The 18,408-nt window shown below is 40.3% G+C and overlaps 1 protein-coding gene across 3 annotated transcripts in view; it reads left to right on the top strand.

The window, feature by feature from the left end:
* The window catches only part of LOC113406042 (acyl-coenzyme A thioesterase 9, mitochondrial-like), a 36,277-nt gene that overhangs the window by 712 nt on the left and 17,157 nt on the right, over nucleotides 1–18,408 (top strand). Inside the window, exons 2-6 of one of the 3 annotated variants that reach the window (XM_026648187.1) lie at nucleotides 2,546–2,637; nucleotides 7,658–7,684; nucleotides 12,234–12,279; nucleotides 15,359–15,529; nucleotides 15,622–15,659. In XM_026648187.1, coding sequence (XP_026503972.1) covers nucleotides 2,546–2,637; nucleotides 7,658–7,684; nucleotides 12,234–12,279; nucleotides 15,359–15,529; nucleotides 15,622–15,659 — 374 coding nt within the window. Of the gene's footprint in view, nucleotides 1–2,545; nucleotides 2,638–7,657; nucleotides 7,685–12,233; nucleotides 12,280–15,358; nucleotides 15,530–15,621; nucleotides 15,660–18,408 lie in introns of those variants that run through there. The other 2 variants (XM_026648188.1, XM_026648191.1) reach the window with 2 other exon arrangements.

Here is an 18,408-nt window from a genome sequence, read left to right as displayed (position 1 = left end):
TGTGATTCGGCAGCGTTTTACAGATAACTACACAGTGTGCAAGGCAGTGAAGAATCAGGCTACATAGATATTAAATTAGCTGCTTTACAAATCATTCATTAAATAATTCAGCTGGAAAAATCCATTTTTTTGCCATTAATGCTAATTTCTTTTTTTTTTTTTTTTTTTTTTTGCATTTCACTCATCTTAGATAATGAAAATTGAAGAGTTGTACTGTCGTTTTCAGTATTTAACTTAATTTTGCAGTTCTGGACTATCATAAAGCTGTACTACTTGAGTTGAAAACACTGTAGAGGAATGTTTAAATCCAAGCAAGCTGTTTGAACTGAAATGCAAACAAACCAAACAGGCAGATTTTGAACCCTTTTCTAGTAATGCTTGGGGCTAAATTCTGCCCTAATTTATACCCTGTGCAACTCTATTGATGCCAATGGGCTGAGCCTGTACAGAGTGTCAGTGAGGCCAGAATATGGTCTTAAATGTTAAAACATTTTTTCCTCCTAAAGTACTTGCCATTGTATTTTAAAATCCTATAGGAATGTGAACTGAGTTAAGCAACATATCACCTGGGGGCTCTGCTAATAAAAGTGTCTGTTGGAGTCAAAGGCTGTGTCTGCAGTAGGGGATGTTAAAATAAAGTTTCCACCATTACCACTGCGGCAATTCCTAGTGCAGATGAGATTTAGTGCAGTGGTCCCCAACCCTTTTATGTCTTGCCCCCCCCCTTACCCATGTCCATGCCCCCTGGGAGCTTGGTTGGGAGCTGGGGCCACGGTTGTGGCCAGGGGCTGAGGCTGGGGCTGCAGCCTGGCTGGGAGCCAGGGGCCAAGGCTGGGGCATCAACTGGGGCCAGCAGCCGGGGCAGTGGCTGGGTGCAGAGCTGCAGCCAGGACCCGGGGCCACAGCTGGGGGTTGGGCCGGAAAAGAGCTGGGGGCAGAGTGGAACTGGGTAGTGCTCCCTCCGCCCCCCCCCCCCCCGGAGGGCACGCTCCACAGTTTGGGGACCATTGTTCTAGTGTTTTTACTGTCCTGTTAGTTAAATCAGCTAGAGAGGTGCAGGGTCCATAGTGGTGTGGCGATACATGATCTTTATGTAGACAGCCCTGCCCTATTATACATGCTGAAGACCTACCCGTTTTTGAGGTGAACCCTCTGGCCATTTCTGCAGGAGGTTGAGGGACAGGCAAACCCTGTTCCTTGACAGGACAATATGGGGGATTGCTGTGAAAATTTTACCAGACAGAACAAGGAGTAATGGTCTTAAGTGGCAGTGGGGGAGGTTTAGGTTGGATATTAGGGAAAACTTTTTCACTAGGAGGGTGGTGAAGCACTGGAACGGGTTACATAGGGAGGTGGTGGAATCTTCTTCCTTAGAAGTTTTTAAGGTCAGGCTTGACGAAGCCCTGGCTGGGATGATTTAGTTGGGGATTGGTCCTGCTTTGAGCAGGGCATTGGACTTGATGACCTCCTGAGGTTCCTTCCAACCCTGATATTCTCTGATTGTTTAGGGACTATCTGGCCTATTGAGATTAATATGGGGAACATGCAAATACAAATCAATAACAGTGTATCTTATCAGAAAACGCAATGTTGCTTCGTTGAACAAACTATGAAATTTGAAGTCAGGACTCAAAAAATCTAGCAACTTTGGTGCTGACTCAGTATGTAACCTTAAGGAAGTCATTTAAGCCCAGATCCTCAAAGGTATTTAGACTCCTAACTTCAGTTGATTTCAGTGCTGAGCATCCACCCTAATGTTAAGGAACTTGCACTCTGTGAGACAGTGACCTGAAATGACATAGCTTTTTCACTAATATCAATAAGCCTCCTTTGTTGTTTGTTTTACTTTTCCAAATTAAAACTAGCGTCTTACTGCGATAAAACAAAACCTTTATTTCAGTGAATTTTACATTTTCCCTATTAATGTTACCTTAAATGATTTAAACTCATGTTCACTTTAGTAAAAACATTAGGTACGTCCAAGAATCCCAAAATGATTTAGAAGTGTTGCTATACCTATTTTACAAATGGATAAATTGAGGCACAGAAACATTAAGGCCCAGATCCACCAAGGTATGTAGGCTCCTAACTTCCAACTGCAGTCTCCGCTGACCAAGCCCCTTTAAGGTGCCTCAGATTGGGAACCTAAACTCATGAGGCACTTCTGAAAATCTTGGCCACTGTTTATATGCTTCATTGACAACTTCTTCCAAACAATGTTATGAAAAATTCAACAGTTCTTTCTGTGGGGAAACAACATACCTGATTTGGCTTTACTTTTCCCCCCTACTCCTCAAAATATTTTTACCATACAAGTAATGCAAACTTGTCTCTTTTACTAATTCTCGGCACATGTCAATTTGCAATTTAGCCAACTCCACCTATAATATGTTTAAACTATTGCGTTGCTTCTGAAAAAAAACTTCTATGAAAATGATTACTTCTATGAAAATGATTAAATGAGTCTCTGAAGTAGTGTGTACCTTTCTCATTTGTTTTCACTGCAGTAATTTTGAATGATGCTTAATTCCTTTCATGTCTACAGATGGTGTACTGTAAGGAAGGCTCCTTCTCTTCTGGCTAGGGCACTGACATCCATGACTAATGGCTTCCAGTCTCCTCCAGACATGTTTGAAGGTAATATAACTGGTTGAATTTTGGAAGATCATGTCATTAAAGGGTTTTATTCTTTCCTTTATACTGTTGGGTGAAAAGCACTGTCCTTATCAGTTACTAAGCTTAACTAGTTTAACGCTTTAATAGTAAAATGTTAGGACAATATATTACCACCTTAATCAAGCATAAAGCATAAGTAAAGTAGATAGAGAAGGATAATGTAATGATAAGTTAGCCTACCTATGCCCCAGGGCTAGGTATTTCTGGCATCTGGTCCAATCTGGTATAAGTCCTGCATTGCTCCACCTCCCGTTGTTAAACACACATTCTTTATACCTTGTCCTGTAACATTGCATGGGCACAAATTATTTAAACTACCTGATCTGCAAACATTCCATTCTAAATATGTTTTCTAATATAGTTTTAGCAGAATAAATAAAAGAGTAACAGGTACCTCCTTAGCTATCTTTTATTTAACTATTACTTTCATGTATTCATTATTTCTTTCAACTGTTGTTGTATTGTTACATATCTTTTTGTTATGGCCTTGTAGTTGCTGACTAGTTCTGTCCAGTCAGTGTTTATCCTTCCTAATCTGTCTTGCTTGTATCTATCTAGAAAAAATACACATTGTTTTTTCACTTTTCCCAGTTATCTACACAGACCAAGAATCCACTGTAGATAGGATGCAAACCAGCTTTCTGATTTCTTTACAACCCTTGAAAGCTATGTCAGCAACACACAGAGAAAGCAGAAAAGTTCCCTTTTTACATTTTCTTATAACAATATCTACTTCTCTAACATTAAATACAGTTCATTGTACTTTTCGTTCTAATACTCTCATGCAACTCCCATTAAGGAGTGACATGGATGTATTGTAAAGAGCATATCCCTTAGTGTAGTTCATATTATTTAAGACATAGTTTCTGACAGTTTCTTTTATGTAAAATTCTTGCACATGTGTTGAACTAATGGTAAAGCTGTGTGAATGCAGCATACAAGTTCAGGGTATCAGCATGGTCCTTTTTGCCTGGAAAAGCGGAAAGCTCATGTCTGTTTTTTGGGAAGACACCTTTCCTTTTTCCCTGAGGATGCGTTCTGGATGGACACAAAAACTAACAGCAATTTTTTTTAAGTACATCAGAAGCAGGAAGCCTGTCAAACAATCAGTGGGGTCACTGGATGATTGAGATGCTGAAGGAGCATTCAAGTAAGACAAGGCCATTGTGGAGAAGCTAAAGACTTCTTTGCATCTGTCTTCACTGCAAATAATATGAGGGAGATTCCCACATCTCAGCCATTCTTTTTAGATGATTTATCTGAGGACCTGTCCTAGATTGAAGTGTCAGTAGAGGAGGTTTAGGAACAAATTGATAAATTAAACTGTAATAAGTCACCAGGACCAGATGGTATTCACCTAAGTTCTGAAGGAACTCTAATATGAAACTGCAGAGTTACTAATTGTGCAATGTAACCTATCTGTAAACTCAGCCTCTGTACCAGACAACTGGAGGATAGCTAATGTAATGCTCATTTTTAAAAAAAAGGCTCAAGAGGCAATCCTGGCAATTACAGGCCAGTAAACCTAACTTCAGTACCAGGAATATTGGTTGAAACAGTAGTAAAGAACACAATTATCAGACACCTAGATGAACACGATAAGTTGGCGAAGAGTCAACACAGTTTTTGTAAAGGGAAATCGTGCCTCCCCAATCTATTAGAATTCTTTGAGGATGACAACAAGCATGTAGACAAAGGTGATCTGTGGATATAGTGTACTTGGACTTTTAGAAAGCCTTTGATAAGGTCCCTTACCAAAGGCTCTTAAGCAAACTAGGCAGTCATGGGATAAGAGGGAGAGTCCTCTGATGGATCAGTAACTGGTTAAAAGATAGGAAACAAAGGTTAGGAATAAATGGTCAGTTTTCATGGTGGAGAGAGGTAAACGATCTTTACTGAGACCAGTGCTGTTCAGCATATTTCTAAATGATCTGGAAAAAGGGGTAAACAGTGAGGTGGAAAAGTTTGCAGACAATACAAAATTACTCAAAATAGTTAAGTCCAAAGCTGACTGTGAAGAGTTAAAAAGGGATCTCACAAAGCTGGGTGATTGGGCATATGTGTGATTCAAAAGCTTGTCTCTCTCACCAACAGAAGTTGTCCAATAAAAGTTATTACCTCACCCACCTTGGGCAAAAAAAATGGCAGATGAAATTCAATGTTGATAAATCCAAAGTAATGCACATTGGAAAACATAATTCCAACTATACGTACAAAATCATAGAAGATTAAGGTCGGAAGAGACCTCAGGAGGTCATCTAGTCCAACCCCCTGCTCAAAGCAGGACCAACTCCAACTACATCATCCAGGGCTTTGTCAAGCCGGGCCTTAAAAACCTCTAAGGAAGGAGATTCCACCACCTCCCTAGGTAACCCATTCCAGTGCTTCACCACCCTCCTAGAGAAATAGTTTTTCCTAATATCCAACCTAGATCTCCCCCACTGCAACTTGAGACCACTGCTCCTTGTTCTGTCATCTGCCGCCACTGGGAACAGCCGAGATCCATCCTCTTTGGAACCCCCCTTCAGGTTGTTGAAGGCTGCTATCAAATCCCCCCTCACTCTTCTTTTCTGCAGACTAAATAAGCCCAGTTCCCTCAGCCTCTCCTCATAAGTCATGTGCCCCAGCCCTCTAATAATTTCCGTTGCTCTCTGCTGGACTCTCTCCAATTTGTCCACATCCTTTCTGTGTGTGTGTGTGTGTGGGGAAACTGGATGCAATACTCCAGATGTGGCCTCACCAGTGCCGAATAGAGGGGAATAATCACTTCCCTCGATCTGCTGGCAATGCTCCTACTAATGCAGCCAAATATGCCGTTACCCTTCTTGGCAACAAGGGCACACTGTTGACTCATCCAACTTCTCATCCACTGTAATCCCCAGGTCATTTTCTGCAGAACTGCCGCTAAGCCAGTCAGTCCCCAGCCTGTAGCGGTGAATGGGATTCTTCCTTCCTAAGTGCAGGACTCTGCACTTGTCCTTGTTGAACCTCATTAGATTTCTTTTGGCCCAATCCTCCAATTTGTCTAGGAGTCTTAATTAACTGTTTGACTCCAAGATCTCTTGCTTGAGTGCTTGTGGCTAGTTCTCTGAAAGGATCTGCTCAATGTGCAGCGGCAGTAAAAAAAAAAAAAAGCTAACAATATTAGAAACCATTAGGAAAGAGATGATAAGAAAATATCATAATGCCACTATATAAATCAATGGGATGCCCACACCTTGAACACTGTGTGCAGTTCTGGTTGCTCCATCTAAAAAAAAAGACATGTTGGAATTGGAAAAATACAGAGAAGGGCAACAAAAATGATTAAGGATTAAGCTTCCATATGAAGAGAGGTTAAAAAGACTGGGACTGTTCAATTTAGAAAAGAGACAACGAAAGGGGGATATGATAGAGATCTATAAAATCATGAATGATGTGGAGAAAGTGAATAAGGAAGTGTTATTATCCCTTCACATAACAAGAATCCAGGGTCACCCAATGAAATCAATAGCAGGTTTAAAACAAACAAAAGTAAATACGTCTTCACATAATGCACAGTCAACTTGTGGAATTTGTTTCCAGTGGATATGGTGAAGGCCAAAAGTGTAACTGGATTAAAAAAAGAATTAGATACGCTCAAGGAGGATAGATCCATCAGTGGTTATTAGCCAAGATGGTTAGGGACACAGCCCCATGCTCTGGTGTCCGTAAACTTCTGACTGCTAGAAGCTGGGAGTGGACAACGGGATGGATCACTTGATACATTGCCCAGTTCTCTTCACGCCCTCTGAAGCATCTGGCACTGGCCATTGTTGGAAGACAGGATACTGGGCCAGATGGATCATTGGTCTGACCCAATATGGCCATTCTTATTTTTTAACATGTACATTAAAATAGAACAAAGGGACTGAAATGGGACACAAATAATTCCTCTGAGATTCTGCTAGTGTCTGATACTATCTAATCCTTCAGTCATTCTCTAAATAGAAACTCTCATTTGTACTAATGACTGGGTTACTTATTGTGATTTACTGAATGTTGGAGATTTGTGTTAGTAAATGAGCAAACACATAATTGAGAGGTGGGGAGGAGGGGAAGAAAAGCAAGCATACTACATGTGGTATTTAATGAAAATTGTACTTGGTTCATTTATTGTGATTGTAATTTTAGATTTAGCTATAACAGTACCAGCTAGTAATACAGTACAGTGCATTTTTGTAAAAGCTTCTAGGGGCACTCTGTTATTGGTTATTTACTGAGAAATGGGGAGCAATTGATGGTTTGTATATTATAACACTTACTGCTTATTGAGGTTCTACTCTAAACCTGTAACTTTATTTGCCTGTAAAAACACCATGCAAACTTCCATTGCTATATATAAATAACTTGTCCTTCTTTCATTCCCATTCACTATATTAATCTATTTTTCCAAGCTGTCTCCTAAGTGCTGGATGCTCACCCCAACTTGTTTTTCCATACCACCGACCTCCATTCAAATCCCTTCTGTAAAAAAAAAAAAAAAAAAAAAAAAAAAACTCACTTCTTCTATATCCTCACAAGAGGTGAACCAAACAACCCTTTAAAGATCATCCTCCCCACCTCTGCAACTCTCCAAAAAAATACTCCATGTTATTCCTTCCTCTGACCTCCTTATTGCATCCTTTCTTCCCCATTTACAACTGTTGAGGCCCTGATCCTTGGGGCTGCTCACATGTGTCAAGTTAAGCATGTGCATAAATGTTTGCAGGATCACGGTGATAGATTGTAAGCTCTTCCGGGCAGGAAGGGATATTGTCATTACTGGTGCTTAACAAAAATTAATATTAAAATTAACCATGTAACTGAATGAAGACAAGTTGCCTACAATTAGATACTAAAGTGCATGTGCAAAGTGGAATTTGGAGGGGAAAAATAACCAGACAACCTGTGACTAGAAGTATACTCTTTTCCTTGTTTTATGGTGGTATTGATTATCTAACTTGTTTTTTCCACTCCACAGGACACTTACCCATTCATGTGAATAATGGTGTGTGGTGGTAATCAGCATGCATTTTAATATTTGCAGAACTGCTTCAAGCCTATCTTGCTACTATCTAACTTTACTTGAGGATTCATGAAAAACAAAAACTAATATTTTTCTCTGTCAACTTTCACAAGTCATCCCTGTGGTCATTAAAACTGTTAACTGTGACATGTGAATGGTTCCAATCTTATTGGTAGAAATATTGTCACAGGTCATATATACAATGTGCTGATTGATATAAGGTCATGCTAGATCACTTGCATTTTTAAAAAATCTGCAGGTAATAAAACCATTTATATTTTAAGGCACAAATCCTGCAGTTCTTATACATGTAAATCTCTCATAGGCAAAATTCTTATTTATGTCAAAGTAGAGATTGCAGGATTTGGCCCAAAAAGTATAAACAGAAGTATACTCAGGAAAGCCCCTGGAATAAGTTTTTTCCAATTTAGGTGCCTGAAGTCACGCTCCAATATCCGTATTTAGGAATTTAAGCAGCCTGACTTTTGAAAAGTTTTGAGTGCCTGTATCTTCCAATGAAATCAATAGGAATTGTAACCGATTAATACTCTTGAAAACTCAGGCTATTTATTTAGATCCCTATATATGGATTTAGCAGCCTAACTTTAAGGACTCAAGTTTGAAAATCTTTGACTTGGTATTTGAAGCAATGTTGATAATTTAAAGAGATGCCACATACCAACTCTAGTCTGCTTTTGTTGAAAGACCCAAGCCAACATTTTCAAAGTTGGCTGCCTAAAGTTAGACTCCTAAAGCCTCAGTTAGACATCTAAATAAAAACTTTGATTTTCAGATGTGCTGAGTACCTGCAACTCCCACTGAAATCAATAGCAAGGTCGGCTTAAAAAATGATGGCGCAATATGGCGCTTTGTTTGGGGAATACTGCTGTGTAATTTACTTGAAACTAATGGCAAGCTTACTCTCACTCTTAATGGAAATTAGATGTCCGTGCATCCAGTAAATACTGTTAACAGCCTCAGCCTCTGATTACCTTCACATTCTCTAGGGCAGTGTTTCTTAACCTTTTTGATTCCAGGGACCGGCTTGCTGTCTTCCTAAACTTTCTGACCTTGTCTACACTACAGGTTACTTCAGTATAACTTACGGTGTTCTGGGGTGTGAATAATCCACACACCTGAGCAACGTAAATTATCCCAAACTGAGCACTGATGTAGACAGAACTATATTGGTGGGAGCGTTCTCTGTGCTGATAGAAAACTATTTTCAGTACTCTGGTCTTCAAAGAGCCCATTTCTTGTACATTGTGCAAAAGTCTCTACATGCACTGAAACATTGGGGTTTGTTTTCCTAGCTGTCAGCTGTCTCTGAGGCTACTTTAAATTTCCATCTGTTTAAATTGGAAGAAAACTGTATCTTGATACCATCCCTTGTAGAGCCACCTCAGCTTTCACTTTCATTGCTGTTTACAATATTCTCTCTTGACCTGAAGAACTCATAGTATTTTTATTTATACTAAACAGCTTTAGTGATTTTTTTTTTTTTTAAGTTAGAAAACCTTTTCTGGTTTGAGTGAATACTGTTACAATGGAGCTCTAACAAAGAGTTTGAAATTGATGCAGCATCACTTTATTAGTACGCTATAGCAGGGATGCTCAAACTTTTGTATAGTGTGGGCCACATGGTCATACGGATTGACTCATAGCGGTGGTTCCCAAACTTTAACAACTTGTGAACCCCTTTCACTAAAATGTCAAGTCTCACGAAGCCCTCCTAAAAATGAATATTTCCAGGGATTTTCTCCTTTACTTGAGTATAAATTATAAAAGCAGTGATCTTGGAAATATAACATTTGTTTTTATGACATGCTTATTGCACACTATTTATTATGAATTATTATTTATCATTACAGTATTTTTATTACATTATGAAAACGGCAACACTCTTCCAAGATCTCACCTTCATAGCTTGTGTTGCTTAGAATAAGCCTGTTATAAGACAAGGCTCCTATATTTCATCAAGGAGTATAAGATGTGAAACAGCATAAAGGTATTTAAGAAGCCAACTCAAAGAGTTCCTCCTACACAAGCATTCAGGTCTTGAGCAGTCCAGGCAAACAACGCACGTTACAAGAAAGCTTAAACTTGTTCTTTGTAATAATTTTAAAAACAATACTAGCTGCCTATTTATTTTAAAAACAGCAAAAAATATCCACCTCCCTTTCCATTTCTTATAAGGAGTCTTGAAGTTTAAATCTCCTCAGCGTGATAGCTATGCTTGCTTTGATCTACTTAGCTCTTGGAAGTCCAGGGGCTCTGGGCCGCTGGCCCCGTGCTGCCCGGAGTCCCTATGGACAGCTCTGTCCGCCATTAGGGAATTTTTTCCCAAGAACCCCCGTAACATTTCGTGAACCCCCTCCCATTCGTGATCTCATAACATTTCTGTCACAAATAAAGCAATTGCTTTCATGGATGGTTTACTAATATTTTATACTGTTAAGCGATTAGAGTGTGTAATAAAACAAAATAGTAAATCAAGTATGGAAGTTTAGGGAGCGTTATCTCTAATTGCTTGAAAGCCTGTTAAATGAAGAAGGGAGTAGATGAATAATAGAATTTACTCACTAAACAAATTCTGAAGTACTGTTTGGTTTTAAATCTGTAAATTGGAATGGATTTGGTTTGCTCACATTTTAATAATATTTATTATGCACATTTTCCTTTTACATTTTGTGTAATCACAATGAAAGTACTAAATCTTCTACCCTACAAACACTTGTGTGTTTTAAATCTGTGAATAGTTGCACAAAAGTGAATGGGACTACTTGCACATGTAAATCTTTGCAAGATTGGGGATTAAGTCATTAATAGTTTATTGCCTCACTCTTTACAATTAGAAATGGCTACAACTTTCTCTTCAAATCAAGATACAGAAATTCTGGGTGAAAACATTTATTTTTCTTTCAGTTTGCACGATAGTACAAAAATGGTTGTAGATGCTGTGATGGTGTTCATTCTAATGCTGCTTTGCTCTAATGGATATTAGGGCAAGTTCACTGCTGGCTCCATGAGTGGAATTTAATTGACTTCAGTGGAGTAGCACTTCTTATATAAATAGGCCACTGATGAGGCTTAATTTAATTTAGTTAATTTTTAAGCGTTTCTTTTGGTTAAGGTTTATTGGTGTAAAATTAGTCATGGAATTTTTCTTAATCCAAAATATACTTTTGATAATTGTTAATACAAATATCTTGAGTGTTCAGTCTGGAATGTGCAAAGCAAGACTATGTGTAATGATTTTAATTTGCCTTGTATAAAAAATGTGAAGGATCAGCTGCTGTGATATCAGTGGTTGAATCTGTGTCTTGCTTTTGTTCTTTATATAACTGTTCCCTGATATGTCCTTAATTCTGTCTTCATAATTTAAAATCCTCTCTCTCTTCCTGCTAAAAATCTTGATAAGGAGGCAAGGTTGCCCTGCTTGTGTAAACTGCTTCATGTCATTGTCTGTCTGAAATTTATGAACTGTTGCTGGATGAGTTCAGGCACTGAACACACCGTGCATATACCAAACTAGAACTCACAGAGTAGAGTCCCTAGATTTGAGTAGACCTAGCATCAACTTGGCAGTCCCAAATGAGAAAAGAGCAGAACCATTAATCTGCCTCTTCACCCCAAATTTAAAGAAATCTCACATCCTTGCACAGATGCTAGAGCTGTTTCACTGGTGTAGGCAATGGTAGAAGTACTATTGACTGCCTGCCTGTAAGCCAGGAATAGGCAACCTTTGGCACGCGGCCCGCCAGGGTAAGCATCCTGGTGGGCGGGGCTGGTTTGTTTACCTGCCGCGTCCACAGGTTCGGCCGATCGCGGCTCCCACTGGCCGCAGTTTGCCGTCCCAGGCCAATGTAGGCTGCGGGAAGCGGCGGCCAGCATATCCGTTAGCCACACCGCGGCCCTGGTGTAAACCCAGCTAAGAGCTGCATTTCTACATCAAGGGAGACGAGTCCCTGCTTGCGAAAGCCAGTATACTGACCCTGCCCGTCCTTGTTTGGAAATTATTGATGAAAAAAGAGAAATTTTCCTTTTTTCCTCAGCTGCACTGTTCCCTTTTGGGTTTGTCTTGCCTCTTGTCAGTCTGTGAATTAGCCAGGATTTGTTTGTGTTTAGGCTGAAATGGCCCCATATTCTAATTCCCCAGGTTGATATTGATCTGCCATATTTTTTCAGTTATTCAAAAAGCTAACAACTTTTGTATTTGCATTAGTAAATTTTCTGAAGGCATTTTCTGTTGGTCCTTGCTGTACACAACTGGTTACAGAATCATGTTACTAAGATAAAAAGAATCCAGGTTAATTACATTATTAAACTGTGGAGAGTCTTATTAACTCATCTAAAGATCATGATATACCTACTAAAACCAGCAGTGAATTTGGCCAACAATATCTAGTTTTCAAGCCACTGTTTGCATGACTTTGCTTGATCTTCCTGTTCTTGGGATGAAGATTGCACCTTTTAGCACCAGGCAACTTCACATTTGTCACTTGACTGATTTGCTTTGATTTTGTTTCAGTGCGAAGCAGATTGAGTGCTATAGTGGGAGCTTCTACCAACTGGAGGTACAGTGTACATGAATGTATTTTTCTTTCATTTTTGATACCCTTGAGAGAGCTCACTTTCACAGCAATGGAGGTTAACAGCATTATACAGCTAACCTGTGGGAAAACACCTGGCTAACGCTGGAAGAAACAATGAAAACTAAAGGCTTTTGAATTCTGAATTAGTGGCTAAAGTTTGAGGTGGCAGCTCGTGTAGACATGCCCGAGCTAGCTTTGGGACCAGAACAGCAAAGCTACAGCAGTGCATGCTTAAGTGCTGGCTTGCTGTGTAAATAATTACCCAGGGCTCTGGGCAGGCTTGTACAGTCCACTCTGAAGCACATGCCATCTCATCTTCACTGCTCTGGTACCATACTAGCCAGATTAAGCTAGCTAAGGTATGGTTACGTGAGCTGCAATTATATCCATTGATTGCAGTGTAGATATGCCCTAAGTTTGTTGTAATGACATTTTAGTTCATGAATCTTTTGTGGAAATCAGTGCCATTTTACATTACAAGATCCGTCTATCTTGTTTGTACGTGTAGGGTTTATAGTATTTTCGAGATTATGAACACGCTCTTCTTACCCAATGAACTGCAAAAATTGAGAGACCATTTACATCAACTCTATTGTGCTGTTGTGTGTATAAAATTATTAAATATATTTATATAATCTAGATTACGGATATGATTCAACATGTCGAAGTCAATAGAAACACATTGACATCAATGGGAGTTGGATCGGGTCTTAAGATTCTTGTATGCCTAACTTTAGGGCTGCATGTACTGGACCATAGAACACATGCAAGATTCTCCTCTACTTAATGGCTGTTTGTATCAATTTTGCTGATGTGAAAAGTCTACACGTGGCTTTTATAATGAGTGATACAGAGGGTTGGACTATTTTGGAGGAAACCTGTTATAGTATTAGATGATTGTGCTTGATCCTATGTTTAGCTAATTCAGATACACAAGATTTCCTTTTTGTGAATGTTTGTCACCTAGCAGTCGATACACGGATGGAGTATTTGTATAATATTTTAAGAGTAGTACTGCAGCATTTAAAAATATTGATGGTTTTGAGGAATATTATTTCCTTATAATATACTATAGAGAAGATAACCCCTAATATTTACATCTATGTATATGAAAGTGTGAATTTTTCTAAAACTTTTAGGGGTAAAAGCCTGGCTTCCTTGAAGGCAATAGGAGTTTTGCCATTGACTTCAAAGGAGACTTTAATATGTCTATTAAAAGTGCAATGTAGGAGTAGGGTGGAGAACAGAATATAATTGGATCTCATTGTTCAATTCCTACAGGTTTATGGACTGTTGAATTTGCACCTGTGACTATCAATTTCATTTAGACCTCTCCTTTAAAATTTTGCATCTTCCCTGAAACGTTTCACTGTTAGTCCAACCTAGAGATAAATCCACAGAAACTAAAGAATAGAGCATCTTCACTTAGCAGTCTGGTGTATTCCGTGTCTGTACAGCTGTGTAACTTAGAATGTAGACCCTTTGGAGTAGGAACTGTAACTTCTTATGTGCTCTGTGAACTCTGATATGCACTAGAGCTGGTCAAAAAAATAAATAACATTTCACAATATTTTTAAAGCAGTGAAAGTTTTTATTTCACTCAAAATATTCTGTGAAAATTTTGGTTTCTTTGATTAAACATTTTAATCCTTTTAATATTTTTGAAAACATTTCAAAATAGGTTTTGGTGAGGGAAAAAGCTCTCTCTCTCCCTCCCTCCCCTCCTCCCCCTTTCTTTCCACTGGAAAACAGGGGTAGAGAGAGTCCAATTGTTTGAAAAAGTGTGGGGTTTTGCATTTGAAATGGCATTTTTCAGTCAAAAAACCCCACCCCCAAACTTTTGTTAGAAACTTGGGACCAACTCTGCTATGCACAATGGCGCATAGTACTGTATTATAACATGCACAAAGGATCAAGCTGCACATATGTGAATGGTATAGATCCATTTTGTGGCATAGATCCATTGTGAGAATTAAAAAAAAATAGTTTGATGTGCCTGGTCCAAGAAACAGGTTAGTGTTTTAGAGAATATCTTTAGCATTATATTTGAACTCTCGTAGGTTTAACAGATTTAATACCCATTTGTTATATAGATTTAGTATTGACTTTAGAAGAGTTATAAAATATATGCTTTCTAAAGTTAGGTTGCACTTTTAAGAGGAGGGAACTTCTGAGGCTCATGTAAGGAGTGATGTTTAGAGCAAGAGTTTTACTTGCCATCTGCATCTCTGCAGGGAAGTAAGGTGGGATGAGGTGTCTCCTTATTCCCCTGTACAGGCTACTTGCCTCATGGATGACTGTTGTGGGGAGAGCACCCTCTGCAGGAGCAGTGTGCCTTTTTCTGCATAGATGGATTGGGGAATGGATAGATTTGGTTTTCACCTTCCATCAATGTTCTGGCCAGCACAGGTGAGCTGGTATGGCAGGGAAAGTAAACTGCTGTTGGCGTAGAACATTGGCAGGTTACTTTTCTCCTGGAACAAAGTGCTGGCGGGGGGTAGGGAGAAGAACTGAGGAGGGAATAGCAACGGAGTCATGGTTCCCTCTCTGGTCTCCTTACTCAAGGCAGATTGTAAAGTGATAATCTGGACCTAGTAAATTTAACAGATTTTTTATGTTGGAAGAGTTGGGCTATAGTAAATGTGAGCCATAAGAATCTGTACAAAAATCATTAGGTTAAATTATGTTTCCTTGAAATCAAGTGTTCTTTAAAGCAGTGCAGGTTGTTGTTTTTTTTTAACAGCTTTGCATCATTCAGGATTGGACATATATTTTTATTTAATTATTTAACTCTCTTGTACAAAGTACGCTACTTTATTTGATAAAACCATCACATCCTGTTCATTAAGAGTTTGCACATAGTTTACTTGCTTTTAACATTTCTGATTGTGATGTGTTGTACGTCTCTATTCCTCTCATGACGTGTGATCCCTGGTATAATATATACTTTTTTCTCACTGCTGCTGTTTTGTTTGTTTAAACGTTGATCTACAGCATGGCATATTTTGGGGAGAGTTGCATCCTGTATTCTGCTGATGTTCTCAATTTCTTTTCTTCCCAGTGACCATGTGCAAGCAATGCATGAAAGAAAAGACCTACATATTCTATTGGCCAAACAGCAGGAAGACTTGCCACCTAGGAAAATGAGTGATAGCTACATAGAGGTTATTTTACCTCTAGGAAGTCAACCTGAATTAAGAGAAAAATATCTGAATGTACATAATAGTGTGAGGTAACAAGGCAATCATTTTATGCATATGGAAAAATAAAAATTGCTTATCTACTGTTAATGTAGTAGTTGAATTCTCATTATTTATGTCCTAGGTTTGGAAGAATTCTTGAAGATCTTGACAGCTTAGGAGGTATGTAACTATACCTATGTTTAATGCAAATCTACTGTTACTGTATTAGAACAAGAGATAGCAAATGTATGTTTGAAGATGTAGCTATTGTATTGTTTGGAATGAATTACTTCAGAACAATATACAGTAAAAGCTTTGTTATCCGGCATGTTGGGAGAGTTGGGGGTGCTGGTAATTAAAAAATTCTTGTTAAATAAGAGGGAGGGAGTTTGGGTGTGGGAGGGGGTTGGGGCGCGGGAAAGGGTGCAGGGCGCAGGCTCTCAGAGGGAGTTTGGGTGCGGGAGGGGACTCGGTGTAGGGGGTTGGGGCACGGGAGGGGGTGCGGAGTGCCGGATCCAGGCGGTGCTCACCTCGGGTGGCTCCCCACAAGCGGTGACATGTCCCTGCTGCTCCTAGGCATAGGCACGGCTAGGCGGCTCTGTGCACTGCTGGTGCTGCCCCTGCAGCTCCCATTGGCTGGCCAGTGTTCAGGGTGGAGCAGAGGCAGTGCGAAGAGCTGCCTAGCTGCGTCTTTGCCTAGGAGCAGCAGGGACATGTCACCCACTCCCGTGCCCCTGCCCTGAGCCCCCTCCCTCATCCAGACTCCCTCCCAGAGCCCACGCCCCACACCCCCCCCCTGCACTTCAAACCCCTTGTGGCCGTTCCTCCACCTAGGAGCAGCAGGGACATATCGCCGCTTCTGTGGAGCCATGCGGAGCCAGGTAGGGAGCCTGCCGACCCCACGCCAACTGGGCTATAAACCGCACTTTCAATGAAGATCAGAAATGCCGGCTTATAGAGCTTTCTGGTTGGTAAAGTGTCGGATAACACAGCTTTGATTGTAGTATACTGATGTGTTCTGTCTGTGAGGATGTGCTACAACCTCCAGAAGAAAAATCTAATACAGTTGGAAGAGAGGAAAATGGGGTAAGGAGTAGCCAGAGGCAGAATGGTTCAGCTGCTTGCCTATGCCAAATTTAAAGAGTAGCATGCAGGTAAATGTTCCTAAAAGAGGTTTGTTTTAGATGGAATAGGAAGCTATGAAGAAAAATGCTCTTGGGAAAGGGCTGTCTGTTTTTTTTCCCCCCTCAGTGTCAGGAGTTGGTTGGAAGTCATCCCACAGGTTCCACAGTTTAGCCTGGTGTGTTTGAAATAACAGGAGCCACTGATGGGAATACCAGAGGGGATGAGAATCAGGAAAGAATGGAATCACAGACTAAGGAGTGATCAGCCATGTCAACTGGAATAGGGACTTCTTATTGGATTTGGAGCTTGCCAAGAGAATGTGCGGCAGCTTCATCAGCAAAGCACAGAGCCTTCAGACCACCATCAGATCTGGTCAGAGAGCAGTCGTCTGTGATTTGTGATGCTGTCTGTCTTTGGCCGTGACCCCAAGTTGGATCCTGTTGTTGACCCCCGGTGTGCTGGCTAGTTTCATATTAACCCTGGCTTATTCAAAATTGGTTCATAAAGGCCCATGAGTGGTGTGGCAAATCAAAGCCACAGACGTGTGTCAGGTCAGTTATAAGAGACTGGTTTCTGATGTCAGCTGCAGACCATTTTTCATGCCACTTCAACATCAGAGAAATCTAGGCAGGGCAAGTGGGTCCACAACGGGTTCCTTGAGAGCAAACATGCTCTTGAGTGGTCGAAGCGGTGTGTATATAGTGGTGTCTGGTTTGTCCTGATCTTCTCAACCATTCTGTCTGTAGCAGCCTGATGATGTATGCGTGGAGAAGTCATGTTGCTTAATGTGGGGAGCTGGTGTTGTCGAATCTTCCCAGTTACGATGTGCATGGTTGAGTGTAGTTATGTGTCAGCCGACTTGATGTGAGACAAATGGAGCCAGAGTGGAGCACTGTATTCTGCTGCAGAATAATAGAGGGCTAAACCAAATATCGGAGAGTTTGAGCATTTGCTCCTCAGGAAGTGCTGGCCTAGAATTTGCCTAGAAGGTTGTAATGCGTCATCACCATAGCAGTTTTCCTCAGGTGATTAAGATATGTGACCTACTTATCGAAGGTTACTCTGAGAAAAACTGGTGGGGTTTGTGTTTCAAATGATGTCCGTTGAGAAAGATATTCAGTTTTTGGGCTGCTCTGGCATTGTAAAGATCGGAGCAGCAGGGAGATCTGAGATGATGAGTGTGACGGGGTCGGTCACAGAGACTCCCTTCGGACGGTCACCTGATGTGCTGAGATTACCTCTGAGCCGGTTTTCCTGCCATCTAGGGACTCCAGAACCCTGTCTTGTTGAGCCAGATACGCTAACTTGCTGCAACACTGACCCAGGGTCTGAACCACACCCACAAAGCTGCAGACTTAACTGAAAACAGCTCAGCAAGTACTCCTGTCTCCAGCATCCAGACACCCAGCTCCCAAGGGGATCCAAACTCCAAATAAATCCGTTTTACTCTGTATAAAGCTTATACAGGGTAAACTCATAAATTGTCCGCCCTCTATAACACTGATAGAGAGGTATGCACAGCTGTTTGCTCCCCCGGTATTAATCACTTACTCTGGGTTAATTAATAAACAAAAGTAATTTTATTAAGTATAGAAAAGAGGATTTAAGTGGTTTCAAGTAATAACAGATAGAACAAAGTAAGTTACCAAGCAAAATAAAACAAAACGCACGAGTCTAAGCCTAATACATTAAGAACCTGTTTACAAGTAAAATCTCACCCTCAGAGTTGTTCCAATAAGTTCCTTTCACAGACTAGACTCCTTCCTAGTCTAGGCCCATTCCTTTCCTCTGGTACAGCCCTTGT

The sequence above is a fragment of the Terrapene carolina genome, unplaced genomic scaffold (assembly GCF_002925995.2).
Source record: "Terrapene carolina triunguis isolate 2854851 unplaced genomic scaffold, T_m_triunguis-2.0 Scaffold22, whole genome shotgun sequence".
Taxonomy (NCBI): Eukaryota; Metazoa; Chordata; order Testudines; family Emydidae; genus Terrapene; species Terrapene triunguis.
Note: the sequence above shows the minus strand (reverse complement) of the source record. Positions and strands in the feature narration are given on the sequence as shown.